At 51.5% G+C, this 16,501-nt stretch overlaps 1 protein-coding gene across 1 annotated transcript in view; it reads left to right on the top strand.

Annotated features, from left to right (window-relative positions):
• The window catches only part of TMEM260 (transmembrane protein 260), a 49,469-nt gene that overhangs the window by 8,758 nt on the left and 24,210 nt on the right, over positions 1-16,501 (top strand). The window contains exons 3-6 of the mRNA XM_038756713.1: positions 928-1,079; positions 15,084-15,261; positions 15,730-15,843; positions 16,023-16,202. Of these exons, the coding sequence (XP_038612641.1) occupies positions 928-1,079; positions 15,084-15,261; positions 15,730-15,843; positions 16,023-16,202 (624 nt within the window). The remainder of the gene's footprint in view (positions 1-927; positions 1,080-15,083; positions 15,262-15,729; positions 15,844-16,022; positions 16,203-16,501) is intronic.

The raw sequence follows: 16,501 nt of genomic DNA, 5'->3' as shown, positions 1-16,501 counted from the left end.
TGGAATAGAGCCTGGACCTGGGTTAGTCAGGAGGACCTGGGTTTTAATCCCGCCTCCACAACTTGCCCGCTGTGTGACCTTGGACAAGTCACTTCACTGGGCCTTAGACCCCTCATCTGTCACATAGGGCTTAAGATTGTGAGCCCCATGCGGGACCAGGACTGTGACCAACCTGATGATCTTGTATCTACCCCAGCACGTAGAATAGTGCCTGGCACATAGTATTCGCTTAACAAATACCAGAGAAAGCCCTCCACAAAACAAATAACAACTCTGTTATAGTCTCCCATGCCCTTAGTACTGTGCTCTGCACACAGTAAGCGCTCAATAAATACGACTGATTGATTGACAATGGGCCGTGTCGCCCTTGCTCCCCAGTGGGGTGGCATTGTGGGAAACTTGTCCCACTCGGTTCCCTATCCCGGAGAAAACGCCTATTGACGGCTCCAAGATTCATTCACTCATTCATATTTGAGTGTTTACTGTGTGTGGAGCACTGTACTAAGCTCTTAAGAGAGTGTATTATAGCAATAAACGGACATTCCCTGCCCACAACGAGCTTACAGTCCAGAGGGGGAGACAGACATTAATAGAAATAAATTACAGATACGGACGTAAGCTCTGTGGGGCTGGGACGGGGGACGATTAAAGGAGAAAGTCAAGGTGATGCCGAAGGGAGTGGGAGAAGAAAGATGGAGGGCTTAATCAGGGAAGGCCTCTTGGAGGAGATGGGCCTTCAGTGAGGGTTTGAAGGTGGGGAGTCAATGTTGGATAGGAGGAAGGAGGGCGGTCCAGGCCAGAGGTGGGACGCGGGCGGGAGGTCGGCAGCGAGAGAGACGAGATGGAGGCCCAAACTCTGCCGAGGACGGTGCCCGTGGGGTTTTCCCTCCTCCCGAACGGGAACTTTTGTCGCTGGTGTGCTCGTAGGTGGCCCACCCTCCCGGCTACCCGCTGTTCACTCTGCTGGCCAAGCTGGCCATCGGGCTCCTCCCTTTCGGCTCCGTCGCCTACCGAGTCAACCTGCTGTGCGGCCTGTTCGGAGCCACCGCGGCTGCCCTGCTTTTCTTCACAGTTTCCAGGTAAGGAAGTTCCCGAACCCGGCGGACTTGGGAGGTGAGGGAGGCGAAGGTGGGCACCCGGCTCGGAATCGTCGCCGCCCCGTCTCACACTCCCCAAGTCTCCGGCCAGGCAGAACTAACGATGTTTGTCACCCTCCGAAGATGCAGATGGTCTAGTCTAATTGAGTGGCGCGGGCGTCGCTGGCCGGGAAACGGGTAGCGTCCTTTCACCCGGCACGTGGCAGCCAATGGGCAGCTGCCCGTCGGCGCACCCGGGCCGGTCCCAAAAGGTGGGCACGCACGGCGCGGTCACGGGAAAGATAGCGTCGGCGGAGATCCAGCGCCGCCCTGGCCCTTTCGTTAGCTCTCGCTTTTTTAGGGTCGCGGTGGTTCTGGAGTAAGCAGAGCAGACCCTGGTTCAAACCTGCCCTTCTTTGTGCTGGGCTTTAACCCGGAGATATAAAAAAGAAAGAAAGAAAACAAAGGCAAGAGTCAATAGTCCAAGGTTTTCGTTCGCCTCGGTTATCTTTGGCGTGAACCTCCTCTATGCTCTTAACCTTAGCCTGACCCGTTCTTGAGGATTATTGGAAAAGATGCAATTTCTAATTCCTTTTGGCAAAAGGAAAAAAAAAAAAAAACTTGCAATCTCCTCTTAAACTATGGCACTTCGTAATCGGAAATGAATAAATAATCTGCCTCCGAAACGCACATTTTTACTGGAGCCTTTGCAAAGAAGCTCTTTTCTGAGTTCAGAGGGGCCAGTATGCAAACCAGGTTGGAGAAGAGGGTTTTTTTGTCCCCTTTCTCTATTAAGGCGTGTGTTTGGGGCCTCTGCCGCTGATGCTTTTTTCGCGAAACGTAGCTCTTGGGAAATGAGATGATGCAAAATTAGCGATGGGTCATTCCTTCCGGTGTTCCGCTTGTTCGTTTTCATGATCATCAGTCTGACAGGTCCCTTCTCCAGACTTAGTCATCTTTATCGCGTAATCTTCTCCGGGCCGAACTCGAGACCACATCCCGCCATGTGGGTCATTTCTCCCCCACCGCCAGATTTTTTCAAGAGGAGTTTCTTTCCTGAAGAAAATGGACAAACCGGCTTGCATATCTTTGGAAAGCAGTCTGTATTTTAACAGGTGATTTATGTTTTCAAGGCAGATGGGTTCAGGCAAATCTGCGTTTTAGTCACTTAAAAAATAGATTGCTAATTTGTCCTACCTTTGCAAAATACTGACGTCATTAGGTATGTGGCCTCAATTCATTCATTCAATCATTCACATTTATTGAGTGCTTACTGTGTGCAGAGCACTTTATTGAGCGCTTGCGAGACTACAATATAGCAATAAACACACTGTAGATGAAAAAGCCCTTGAAAAAAAATTTTAAAAAAATCTCTCAGCCTTAGAAAAGAACGACGAATCATTTTCACCCCCATGAATTTGTAAAACTTTTTGAAAAGTAGGGCTGTCCGTTGTTACCGTTTTAAAGGCTCTTAGATGTGTGAAGGTTGGCTTGGGGATTTGAAAAATTTTCTCTTGAAACTAACTGCTGTGCCCGTGCAATCCAATGATGGCTTAATAATAATAATAATAATAGTATTAAGTATTTGCTATGTGCCAGGCACTCTTCTAGGCACCGAGGTAAACACAAGGTAATCAGGTTGGATTAGAACCCACATCCTCGGACTCCCAAGCCCGGGCTTTCGCCACGAGACCATTCTGCTTCACTTGCCAAGCCCCGCAACGTATCATCTTGGCTTCATTTATTTCATTCGGGATCGTCTCCTCGTGAGAAGCAGCGTGGCTTAGTGGAAAGAGCCCGGGTTTGGGAGTCAGAGGTCGTGGGTTCTAATCCCGGCTCTGCCACTTATCAGCTGTGTGACTTTGGGCGAGTCACTTAATTTATCTGGGCCTCAGTTACCTCATCAGTAAAATGGGGATTAAGACTGTGAGCCCCCCGTGGGACAAACTGATTACCTTGTGTCTACCCCAGTGCTTAGAACAGGGCTTGGCACATAGCGCTTAACAAATACCATCATCATTATTATTATTCTCTGGGCCTCAGTTCTCTCATCTGTCAAATGGGGATGAAGACTGTGAGCCCCACGTGGGACAACCTGATGACCTTTTATCTCCCCCAGCGCTTAGAACAAGGCTTGGCCCATAGTAAGTGCTTAACAAATAGCATCATTATTTTTATTTTTCTCTGGGCCTCAGTGACCTCACATGTAAAATGGGGATGAAGACTGTGAGCCCCACATGGAACAACCTGATCACCTTGTATCCTCCCCAGCGCTTAGAACAGTGCTTGGCCCATAGTAAGCGCTTAACATAATCCATCAATATTATAATTTTTATTTTTCTCTGGGCATCAGTGACCTCACATGTAAAATGGGGATGAAGACTGCGAGCCCCACGTGGGACAACCTGACGACCTTGTATTGTACCATAATTACTGTTATTAATTATTCTATCGCTGAGCTACAGGTTTCGCGCTTTCATCCTGAGTATAAAGTGACTGCCAAACACCGCTCCTGTGATCCCCCAACCTACCCCCCTTTACCGCCCGTGGCTCCCGTCTTAATAGGAAAATATTTCAGGATTTCACACACAAATAATTGATGGAAGTACACATCCTTTGGGAACAGCCCAGTTCAAGTGGCAAAATCTGTCTCGTCAAACAATAGACCCCTTCAGAAAGGAGCAGGCCATCTCTATGGTAATCGGCCTCCCGGTACCCTATTGATTGGATGGAAGAAGACATTATACAGTGTCAGTTGGGTTGTTACAATTTCATTTGTCGTGTGACCTGAACTTAACCTCTAAAACCTTCCTTCGGCGAACATTCACTCCACCTGGAGACGCGTTTTCCGGCCATCCATTTTTATTTGTCTCCCATCCCGAGCAGCCTCCAGTCCAGTAAACGCATCCCGGAACGGGCTTTCGCCACCCAGGGGGTAAGAGACACGTAGTTCGTCCGTCCACTTAGAGGTCAAGCCGTCATTTCGTTTTGGCGTCGACTCCAGAGCGGTTTGATCCGGTTACTGGTTGTGCTCCTTTTATCGCTTAAAAGAACGTTACTGTTACCTGCAAGATTAGCACTCACTGAGGCGAAGCAAATTCGTTCTTCTAACAGTTCTGTGTTTTCTCCGGTAATTATTCACACGGCGTTAACCCCGTTTAGCCCGTGGGGTGAACGTAATTTTATTTTCACTTCCGACAAATATCGTGCCTCAAACCCAGATTTCTGCCCCAATGTCTCAAAGCAGCGGGCTCCTCTTTTGACTGTGAGCCCACTGTTGGGTAGGGACTGTCTCTATATGTTGCCAACTTGTACTTCCCAAGCGCTTAGTACAGTGCTCTGCACACAGTAAGCGCTCAATAAATACGATTGATTGATTGATTGAGTTAAAAAGACCTGTGACGGAAAGAGCGATTTACTCGTCGTCTACCGTCGCGATACGGTTTTTACTTTTCGGAACTCTTCGCGTCGGCTCCGATAGCCCGGATCGTTCCCGGGTGCCGATGTCCTGGGAAGTCCTTGGCAGCGGGGTGCGAATTCTGGCGTGTCTGTGAAACGGAGCGAAACAGGAGAACTGTTTCCCTAACCCAGGGAAGAAAGTCACTGCAGTGTGCGGAATATTGTTCCCTTGTCTCAAAAAGGAGCCAGGGATTGTTCCGTTCACTTTATCCTAGCTATATCGGTAGGATGTTACCCTTTCCTAGGAAAGTCTTGTCCCGAGTGGCATCTGGGTTTAGTCATCTTATTCGTATTTAAGTAGACGCGCGCCTTAATATTATGTCGTTCTTGTAGACATGTTACCCCAAGAGCTTCCAAACGGCCCCATCGAGCGCTTCCGAATCGATCTGTTCCGATTCTGAAGGCTCCCCATTTCTCTTGGAAAAAGTCCAACACGTGCTGGTTTAAAATAGAGGGTGCAGTCAGATTTAGCTGGAATGACCGAACAGCCGAATTTTGAAAATGGTTTTCCAAGGAACGGAAAGGGCTTGGGAAAACTCAGCCTCTGAGTCTAGGAAATGAGACGGTTGGGCGAGAGGGGCACCATCCCATGAGCCAAATCGGGAGACCTTGGATATTTCTAGTAGCAATGGAGAAAGCACTTCAGATCCCTCCTGTCAGTCAGAACTGATTGCAGTAAGTGGCCCAGAGTTTTCCGTGGATTAAGTTTTATGTGTTCCACTGCCTTGTGGAGGTTGCTAATGAGGATGTGATTATCTATACAATATGAAAAAAAAAAGGTTCCATCCCTTTGCATAGGGTTTCAGTTGTGCGATTTCGCCGGCTCTTTGCTCTCGTGCCATCCCAAATCGGAAGCTCAAGCAGGGCTGGGAAATAAATGCCTTTTCAGCTGGCAAAACAAGCAGCTGGCTTTTTCACCCTTGGAATCCAAGATGTACTTTGGAAATGAGTGATTATCAGTAAAGGAGAACTTACACGTGAATTTCCGCCCCCCCCCCCGCCCCAGCCTGTCTGCCATTAAATTGAAAGGCCAGACGAGCCACGTTTCCAAGGCATTAAAAGAAACCCTCAGGGAGATCTAACGCCGATCACACACACTCGGGCCCTGACTTACTCTGTATTTGTTAATTTAAAGGGAGCTATTCATTTTGATGGATCGAGTTATGTAGGATAACTTCCCGATGCCGTCACGATTGAGGCGAAGAAGAAAGAGGACGTCCCTGGGAGGCTCGGGCTAAGTCCGGCCGCTCAGTAGCTAGTCCCTAGCCGGGGGCGTCCAAGTAGGAGGCTGGCAGATTAGACTTCGGCCGAGAGAGAATGCCGTCCGCTTCCACAAGGCCCGCAGATAACGGGGTCGCCTCCCGAATTTTGCCGATTCCCACACTTCTCCAAGCAACAGGGCCATCACCTGCCATTGCCGTGGCATAGACCGTCATGCCGTCTGGAAAAGAACGGAAAATGAAAGTTGTCCCAACGTAAGAAAGAGCACGTGGCCCCTCCCGGGGACGGAAGGAAGGTTGGACCGTGCAGGTTCATAGGAGATGGCCACCAGATAATGATGATGGTATTTATTAAGCACTTACTATGTGCAAAGCACTGTTCTAAGCACTGGGGAGGTTACAAGGTGCGCAGGTTGTCCCACGGGCGCTCACAGTCAATCCCCATTTTACAGATGAGAGAACTGAGGCATAGAGAAGTTAAGTGATTTGCCCAAAGTCACACAGCTGACGACGGAACCGGGATTTGAACCCATGACCATTGACTCCAAAGCCCGGGCTCTTTCCGCTGAGAGAGACTAAGGCAATAGGTGGCATTTATCGGGCGCTTCCTAGGTGCACAGCACTGGGCTAAGCGCCCGGGAGAGTACGAGGCAATGGAATTAGCAGACAGGTTCGCTGCCCGTGATGAGCCACGGAAGCAGCCGAGGGCTGGCAGCCACCTTCAGGAGGCTATCTGTGGCCTGATCCCCCGGCTGATTGATCATCTGTTACTTTTTTTATTTTTATTTTATTGTTTTTGTAAATTCCGGCCCATGTAAAACTTCATCGAGCCAGGCGGTTTAAGCGCCTTAATGAGCTCGGCTCATTTGTTGTTTTCCTCCAGAGTCCGTGTCCCGGGCCCAACAGGCGGGGGGAGGGAGAAAGCGGGGCGGAAACTCTGGGCCGAGACCGTCGTCGCGTCTTCCCTGACAGCTAGTCAGAGTTAGAATTAGTTCAAGGAAATGTTAATAACGCACCGGCCGGCCTAATCCCTTTGATATCGCCAGGTACCCTCCTGTTCATGGGTTAATTGCTTTAAAAGCACAGGCGACGTTCGGAGCGGTGGGGCCGTTTCACCTTTTCACAGCTGTTACCATTGAGTGACAACTAAATCCCATGTGTAAGATGAGCAAGAGCTCAGCCTCCAATTGGGAGAAAATTTATGTAAACCGCAATCCCCTCAGAATGTGCGCAAGTCATAGACTTTCTCGATTTACTCTGCTTTTCCCGGAAAGCTCCATTGTTCCCCTTCCCTAAGTCCCACCAACCCTTTGTAGCCGAATATCACAGCGGCAGCAGATAGCTTGAAATATATAAATGCTATCATCGCGCTGATTAATAGCAGTGCTTATGAGTCAAGTCTGATAACGGGGCAGCTCTCCACTCAATTTCAGATACTGCTAATGGAATCTGTCTTCTCCAATTGTAATGTGAGAAGGCCTAATTTGCTATGGAGCTTGGAACTGTCACCGGTAAGGGATTGCGGGGTCAGATGGGAACTGCTAGGTTTGTGCCCCGCAGCTTGTATCTCTCACTTTGAATAGAGCAGCCCCCTGCCTGCCCGTTAGCTGATAGGGCCGCCGTGGGGTTTATGCCACCGCAGACAATGGAAAAGGGGGGCTCCTCCGGCCGGCTCCCTAATTGTGGAGGCGGCTCATATTTCCACAGCTCCCGTGCTGCATAATTTCCAATAAGTGGGTTTCGGGCGCAGACGTCAGATTATGAAAAGTTTTCTCCCCCCCTCCACCCCTGAAATTACAAAAACTTAGAAAACACTTCAATCTGTTTCCCGCCGAGTCTCTGCCACCGGGACTACAGGGGCGCGCGGTGGTGGGCGGAAGTGAGCGGAGGTCTTACCCCACCCCTGGTTTTCCTGACGTTGGAAAAGAGACGTGACGAGGGCGAGCCCATCCAGCTGGATGCGGCGGGGCCTGCGCCGGAGAAATGATATCGCGGCGGGGGCCCGGACACGCGGAGCGAGGTGGCGATAACCGGAAAGCCCGGCCGACGGTCCCGAAAACTCTGTGGCTCCGCCTGACCGTGCCACCGCCCAAAGCGCGTCCACCTCGAGCTGTCGGGTGGGCTCGGTTATCGTTCCCCGGTCCGGGGGGTGTCTGGAAATGTTCTGATGGAGATGTGCTAAGCGTCGGGGAATTCCGGGAGATGGACCAGTCGGTGATGCAGGGTATTCGGTGTGGGTAAAGTGATCGTTAATAAGGCTCATTAAGTGGGACCAGATTTTTCTCTCAGTTTTATAGGCCGGGGTTCCGGGTGTTCAGATTCAGTGCGACGTTTATCTGGTGCTGAAATTTGGGGAAAGAAAAAGAAACGGAACATAATAATACTAATAATAATGGCATTTGTTAAGCGCTTACTATGTGCAAAGCACTGTTCTAAGAGCCGGGGAGGATACAAGGTGATCAGGTTGTCCCACGTGGGGCTCACAGTCTTAGTCCCCATTTTCCAGAAGAGGGAACTGAGGCCCAGAGAAGTGAAGTGGCTTGCCCAAAGTCACCCAGCTGACGATTGGCGGAGCCGGGATTTGAACCCATGACTCCAAAGCCCGGGCTCTTTCCACTGAGCCACGCTGCTCCATGTAGCTCTCAGTCCGGGTTCTTTTTCCAGGAACCCAAGTGGCCCAATTTAAAGGTGGGTTTGTGTCAGCGGGGCTGGATTCGACGGAGGGGGCCTGATTCCCGGACCCCCGGCCTTCCGGTTAGTGGTGGAAGCGAACGAAGTCGATCGTTTTGAGAGCAAAGTCCCCTCCCCCCGACTTCTAGAAATGATTTTTCTAGAGCAGGCTCACTGGAGCAGCATGAAAGCGTAGGACTCAAAATGTGAATAACTCTCCTCTCCTTGTTTGAATTTCCCCTCGGATGGAGACCGCGAGGTTAAATTGTGGTCGCTTACCCAAGCGACTGTTGGTTTTATTCTCTCCCACCTCCTTAATTTGTTCGCCTCCTGAAAATAGCAGAATTCTCTGTTGTGTGATCTGAGGTCAGCGGTGCTGAAGTCTACTTTGGTTCTTTAGCCCGGTTTAATCGGGTGGCCAACCCAGCATGGAAAGAAAAAGACAATATTTGACTTCTTCCCGGCGAGGCCTCCCCCTGAGCCAGTCGGCCAAGGCCGCGATAAGGTTTGGTTCAGTGACGTCGATGGCTCGTGTCTGCCAAGCACTTAAGCACGGTCTGTGTCTTCCGCTCATAGGTGGTTTCCCTGCTGCCCGTCACCTCTCAGAGGAGGAAAATTTTAGGGGGTAGGTCAGAGGCACCCCAGAGTCTTAGCACGACAGGTGAAGTCTTTTTCCAGCTCTGGCGGCCGTGGGTCGTAACTCTGGCTGAAACTTGACTTAGGGGGGAGAGGAGCAGGGCTGGAGAAGGGCTGAGACTAGCCCAGCCAGCGAGCAGATGGAAGCCCAGAGGAATAATATTATTATTATTACTATTATTATTACCCCTTCACAAATCCCACACCTGTTCCCACGGGACCACGTTACATTGGTTTGCCGAAGGGACGGGAACGGAACCGGGATGATCTGGGGATGCAGAACCGTGGGGGGTGGTTTCTCCGTTTTGGTTTAATAATAATAATAATGATGGCATTTATTAAGCCCTTACTATGTGCAAAGCACTGTTTTAAGTGCTGGATTCTAAAGTCCCTCGTACGTGTCGAGCACCGTTCTGAGTAGCGGAGTTAGATACAAGTTCTGTCTATTCTAATCCTGGCTCCGCCACTTGTCAGCTGTGTGACTTTTGGGCAAGTCACTTCACTTCCCTGGGCCTCAGTTCCCTCATCTGTAAAATGGGGATTAAGACTGTGAGCCCCACGTGGGGCAACCTGATCACCTTGTATCCCCCGCAGCGCTTAGATCAGTGCCCAGCGCACAGTCAGCGCTAAACAAATGCCATTGTCATTATACAAGTTAATCGGGCTGGATACATTCCCAGCCCCGCGGTCTAAGTAGGAAGGAGAATCGTCATTGAATCCCCATTCCATAGTGGAGGAAATAGGCACAGAGAATCAATCAATCGTATTTATTGAGCGTTTATTGTGTGCAGAGCACTGTACTAAGGGCTTGGGAAGTACAAATTGGCAACATATAGAGACGGTCCCTACCCAACAGTGGGCTCATGACTTGCCCAAGGTCCCCCAGCAGGCAAGTGGCGACGCCGAGATTAGAACGCAGATTCTCCAGCCCTCGGGCCTGTGTTTTAACCACTTGGCAACACTGCTTCCCCGCAAGCCATCTGCACAATCAGTCAATGGTATTTACTGAGCGCAGAGCCTGGTGGGAGGGTCTAATACAGCCCAGTTGGTAGATGCATTCCCTGCCCACAAGGAGCTTACAGTCTAGAGGATTTGGCAACTAATGCCTCCTTTAGAATCTCCCAAGAGCCCCCAAAGATCCCTCCGAGGCACCCCATCTCACCCTGCCCATCTCGGGGTGGACCAGTCCAGGTGTTGCCTTGGCGTATAAGTGCTCGAACCGACGAGGACGGAGTTCTGCTCTGTCCAGAAGTCTTGAGACGTGCCTGTGGAAGTGTCTTTCGGGTGGGAGGACTTCTTCTCACCAGGCCAAGTCAGAGAGAGAATCAAGGCTAAGGAATCCGGTAGTCACAGGCTAAGGAAGAGGCGAGGAGTCGGGGAGGGAAAATGCGAAACGGCTGGGTGGCTGCCATTTACCATAGAGGCGTAGGCCGGTCCAGAAATGGTCACGTACCCAACGGGTCTTTTCTGAAGAGGGTCCCTCTCATGGCTTGTCGCACTTGGTTAGCCACTCTGGTTCTCCAGCTTCGGGATAGTTTGGTGCAGGGATCGTACATGGTGGTTTTGGATTTTTCCTGGAAAAACCTATTCATTCATTCAATTGTATTTATTGTGCACTTACTGTGTGCAGAGCGCTGGACTAAGCATTGGGAGTTTTTAGACTGTGAGCCCACTGTTGGGTAGGGACTGTCTCTATATGTTGCCAACTTGTACTTCCCAAGCGCTTAGTACAGTGCTCTGCACACAGTAAGCGCTCAATAAATACGATTGATTGATTGGGAGGTACAAGTTGGCAACATATAGAGACGGTCCCTACCCAACAACGGGCTGACAGTCTAGAAGGGGGAGACAGATAACAAAGCAAAACACATGGACAGGTGTCAAGTCATCAGAATAAATAGAAATAAAGCTAGATGCACATCATTAACAAAATAAATAGACTAGTAAATATGTCCAAGTAAAATAGAGTGATAACTCTGTACAAACATATATACAGGTGCTGTGGGGAGAGGAAGGAGGTAGGGTGGGGGTGATGGGGAGGGGGAGAGGAAAAAAGGGGCTCAGTCTGGGAAGACCTCCTTATTCATTTATTCATTCATGCAAAGCTCTGGAGTTCATCGCTGCACTGTTTAGACTTGAAAGAAAAACCAGTTTGTTTTTTTGTTTAATAAAGCGTGTTCGTATTGAGCGCTTACTGTGCGCAGAGCCCCATACTAAGCATTCAAGTAAAATATAACAAACGGGCACATTCACTGCCCACAACGAGTTTATAGTCTAGAGGGCGAGACGGACGTGAATAGAAAGAAATAAATGAGAGATATGGACATAAGTGGTATGGGGCTGGGAGGGGGGGTGAATAAAGGGAGCACGTCAGGGTGACGCAGAAGGGTGTGGGAGAGAGGAAAGGAGGGCTTAGTCAGGGGAGGGCTCTTGGAGGAGATGGGCCTTCAGTAAGGCTTTAGAGTGGAGGGGAGTCATTGTCGGGTAATAATAATAATAATTTTATTTATTAAGCGCTTACTATGTGCAAAGCACTGTTCTAAGCGCTGGGGAGGTTACAAGGTGATCAGGTTGTCCCACGGGGGGCTCACAGTTTTAATCCCCATTTTACAGATGAGGGAACTGAGGCACAGAGAAGTTGTGACTTGCCCAAAGTCACACAGCTGACAGTTGGCAGAGTCGGGATTTGAACCCGTGACCCCTGACTCCAAAGCCCCGGGCTGCTTACACTGAGCCACTCTGCTTCTCAGGGTAAGAGGAGGGAGAGCGTCCCAGGCCAGGGGCAGGATGTGGGGGAGAGGTGGGGGCGAACGAACTTCTCATTGGCTTGATGTCTGTTCTGGCCTGGGGGGTGTAGTTTTAAAAATGTCCAAAAGCCCCCGGTTTACGCTCTCTTCCGACATTCGGGGCGGCAGCGTCTCTTGAGAGAAAGGAAGAAGCAAAGTGAAAAGCGGATGGCTCGCTTCCAGTAGAAGCAGCGGATTTTAACCTTTCCTGCTGGCAAGAGTTGGCCCGGGTTGGTTCCGTGCTTTGGTGGTGTCGTTTGAAGGTTTTTACGGATGGCCTTCTGGTTAAAAGGGAGACATTTCTTCTGCTTGGGGCCGGATTTTGTCCAGGGCCACATTATCTTGAGAAAATAACTGTGGTATTTAAGCGCTCACCGTGTGCCAAGCACTTTTCTTACCCCTGGGGAAGATACAAGGTAATCTGTCCCACATGAGGCTCCCAGCCTTAATCCCCGTTCTACAGATGAGGAAGCCCAGAGAAGCAAAGTGACTTTCCCGAGGTCACACAGCAGACAAGCGGCAGAGCCGGGATTAGAACCCACATCCTCTGACTCGTGGGCCTGGGCTCTTTTCGCTAGGCCACGCTGAAAGTTTCATGTGGGAGACACCCCTGCCATAGAGTCCCGAGGTGGGGGATTGTGAGATTGGTGTGATTTGGGCAGATGGAAATTGTCTGGGCTCTCTCAATAAGAATTAGCGTAGCCCCTCTCTAGGGTGGCTTTTCCATATGTTCCGGGTAGTTTATAGCAAGAGATTAAAGATGGCAGTTTCATGAAACCACTCAGATGACAACCCAGGCTGAATGTTCCTTCCAAATGTTTTTAAAGAAAAGATCATTCAGCCAGAGATTTGGGTTGAATGCATCAATCCTTTTAGCAGCATTACAAACCAGTGAGATTTACGAGCCCTGTTTCGTCCCGTCCCTCCCATCGAATGCGTATTTTGAAAATGACTCCCTTCGGAACGCGCTTCGGAAGTGCTTTATTAAACGAAAACACTGTTTTTCCTTTCAAGTCTAAACAGTGCAGCGTTGGGAAGTAGAGGATTTGGCCAGTGAAACGAGGTCCGGGAGAACGGCTCCTGGGCGGTCTGGCCAGCCCCAGGGTTTGCAGGGAGCTGATTTAGGGGGACGGAGAGGACTGAAGGTTGGGGGGAGAGGGGACGATGGGCAGCGCCCATTGGATTCCTCCCGTCTTGGAGGTTGCAGAGTGAGAAGGAAACCTCTTCCCTTCAGAAGCAGCGTGGCTTAGAGGCTAGAGCCTGGGCCTCATAGTCGGAAAGGCCTGTGTTCTAATCCCAGCTCCACCGCTCGTCCGTTATATGACCTTGGGTAAGTCACTTCCCTTCCCCGGGCCTCACTTACCTCATCTGTAAATTGGAGAATACGAGCGTGAGCCCCATGTGGGACGGGGATTGTGTCCAACCTGACTAGTCTGTAGAGAAGCAGCATGGCTCAGTGGAAAGAGCCCGGGCTTTGGAGTCAGAGGTCATGGGTTCAAATCCCGGCTCCACCACTTGTCAGCTGGGTGACTTTGGGCAAGTCACTTCGCTTCTCTGGGCCTCAGTGACCTCATCTGCAGAATGGGGATGAAGACTGTGAGCCCCACGTGGGACAACCTGATCAACTTGTAACCTCCCCTGCACTTAGAACAGTGCTTTGCACATAGTAAGCGTTTAATAAATGCCATTATTATTATTATTATCTACCCCGGTGCTTAGAACTGTGCTTGGCACATAGTAATCACTTAACAAATATTATCATTATTATTGTTACTCCTTCGCAGCCCCCGGATTCCTGAATCCAGCAGAAGGCCCACGGTCTCTCCTCACTTGCCCAGGTTTAGGACTTGGTAACTTTTTAAAAGCGCCATTGCCACCCAGAGGCACCTGAATGTGAAACCGACTCTCCCAAACTCCGGTTTTTCCCTGGCACTCTTGTTTCTCCTCCTCCTCCTTCACTTCTCTGGGCCTCAATTCCCTCACCTGTAAATTGGGGATGAAGACCGTGAGCCCCATGCAAGACAGGGAGTGTGTCCAACCTGATTACCCTGTATCTACCCCAGCGCTTAGAACGGTGCCTGGCCCATGCCATATAAAAACAAACGAACAAACAAAAATTGAGGCGCTTTTGAGCTTTGATTCAGGCACCCTCACACCCCGTTCAAAGGGAAGCCCCATTTTTGCTTCACCCAGCCGAGGTAGGGCATGAGCGAAATGTGGCTCAGAACTCCTGAGGCTTGAGTCTTCCGGAGCGGTTTAAGCTGTCCGCAATATCTTAGTGGCGGGCACTCAGCCAGCGGGTGTTTCATCGATCCTTTTACCGAGGCGGCCGCTGGATTGTGGTAACGTCGTCCGGCTGGGAACTGCCTCCCTCTTTAGCCTTAGCTTGGGTCATTCCGCGCCTCCTCCCGCCTCTTCGCATCCGGGGGCAGGTCGATTCCATCACTCCGCTATCCCACACGTGGACGCTGGCTTCCGGGGAGACTGACACCTTCAGAGTCCTTCAGGGAGGTTTCAGAATGAAAAAGATGGCCCAGAGCAGAGCTTCGATCTTCCCCTCCTCACACCACGGGCCATCGTTTTTCTTGCTAAAGCGGGGGCCACGTGAGGCGGGACTCGACGAGGCCTAAATTTCCTCTGGGAAACCCCGTGTCTCCGATTGCACGTGCTATTCAGCGTGGCTTAGTGGCTCGAGCACGGTCCTGTGAGTCAGGAGGACCTGGGTTCTAATCGCAGCTCCGCCACATGTCTGCTGTGTGGCCTTGGGCAAGTCACATTGCTTTTCTGGACCTCGGTTACCTCGTCTGTAAAATGGGGATTAAGGGTGTGAGTACCTTGTGGGACAGAGACTGTGTCCAACCTGGATTGACTTATATCTATCCCAGTGCTTAGAACAGTCAGTGCCGGGCACTTGAGGAGTAGTATTAATATTATTCTTTGTGTGGGCTGAGCTACAGTCACGTCAGCCCACGCAAACCCAACAAGCTGCCGATGTTTTATGCTTTCTGTGTCATGAGCCTCCCCGCCCCCCGTCTCCTCGGGGCTTCTCTAGGGTCCCTGAAGTCTGAGCAGGGGTCCGCCCTCGGCCCCAGTTCCGAGGAGACGCGCTCCCGAATTAAAGATACGATAGCCACGCGGCGTCCCGACGGGTCGCAGGCCATCCCTGTCACCCCCTTCCATTCCTGTGGCATTCGTTCTCTGCGGGAAAAGACGATTTCGCATCCTCTCCTTTGCAGGCTTTCCGGCTCCTTCGCTGGAGGGATCCTGGCTTCGGGGATGTTCTCCTTTTCGCGCCTGACGTGGCAGTGGTCCACCGCCGCTGAGGTCTTCAGCCTGAACAACGTGTTCGTGGGGCTGCTCATGGCTCTGGCCGTTCGGTTCGAGGAGGCGTCCGCTGCCCAAGAGAGGTCAAAGGTATCCGTAAGTCCTCGGGGAAGTCATCCTTTTTCTAGCCCTCCGCCCCTGGGCCCTTCTGGCAGGGCCCTCCCCCCCCCGAGCACACCGACAAGGAAAGAAGGGGTGGCAAAAATTCCCTACACCCCTGGAGCCCCCGCTGTTTTTCAACGACGCTTTACCATTCAGGTGATCGCGAGTTAGAAGGCCTCGCCCTCCTCAACTTCCGACAAGAGCTCGGTTGGCATTTTCCCAAAGGCCTATGAGTGGGAACGGGTGAGATCAGAGGAGCCGGCCTAAGACCTGGCGGATCGGGGGATCCCCTCGTCGTTACCCTGGCTGCCCCTCGAGCGACCAGGGGATCTGGGTGGGCTCGGACAGTTTAGCGATGCCTCCCCCTTGTTTCCTGTGCCTCACCTGCCCGTCTCTCTGACCTAACCAAACCTCTCCAGCTGGTGCGCTTTCTCGGTCTGTTCGGTTTCTCCTCAGGTAGCTCAGATGGGCGCCTTCTGCTGTGGCCTGAGTTTATGCAATCAGCACACCATAGCCCTCTACGTCCTGTGCATCGCTCCGTGGGTCCTGCTCCGCCTTCTCAGGGAAAAGGTAGGCTTCCAAAACTTGCTGGGCGCGTGGCGGAGCCGGGATTAGAACCCAGGTCCTCTGATGCTCAGGCCCGGGCTCTTTCCAGCAGGCCACACCGTTCGCCCGCCAGGCGGTCGGCGCCCGGCCCGAGCCGTCCGGGACCCGGCGCTGACGGTGAGCCCGCCCGGGTGTTGCCGCAGGAGCTGTCCGGGGGCCGCTTGGCCAAGCTGACGCTCTGCTTCTCGGCCGGCCTCCTGCCTTACCTCTACCTGCCCGTCTCCTCGGGCCTTAACCGGGCCCGCTGGACCTGGGGGGATCAGACGACGCTCTCGGGATTCCTCACCCATTTCCTCAGGGAAGAGTACGGGACATTCAACCTGGTACGTCCGGATTCCCCCATCTCTCTCTCTCTCTCTGCTGGGGGCGGCGGTTGCCTCTTCTGCGGCCTTGGGAACAGAGGGTGTCGGCGGGGTTGAGGGATGATCTGTCCCACCGTCGACCCCCGGCCCACGTCCTCCCCCTGGCCTGGAATTCATTCATTCATCCATTCAATCATATTTATTGAGCGCTTACTGTGTGCAGAGCACTGTACTAAGCGCTTGGGAAGTACAAATTGATGACATATAGAGACGGTCCCTACCCAACAGTGGGCTCACAGTTTAGAAGGGGGAGACAGTCA

The sequence above is a fragment of the Tachyglossus aculeatus genome, chromosome 14, assembly GCF_015852505.1.
Source record: "Tachyglossus aculeatus isolate mTacAcu1 chromosome 14, mTacAcu1.pri, whole genome shotgun sequence".
Lineage (NCBI taxonomy): Eukaryota > Metazoa > Chordata > Mammalia > Monotremata > Tachyglossidae > Tachyglossus > Tachyglossus aculeatus.
This window is presented reverse-complemented; position numbering and strand designations above follow the sequence as displayed.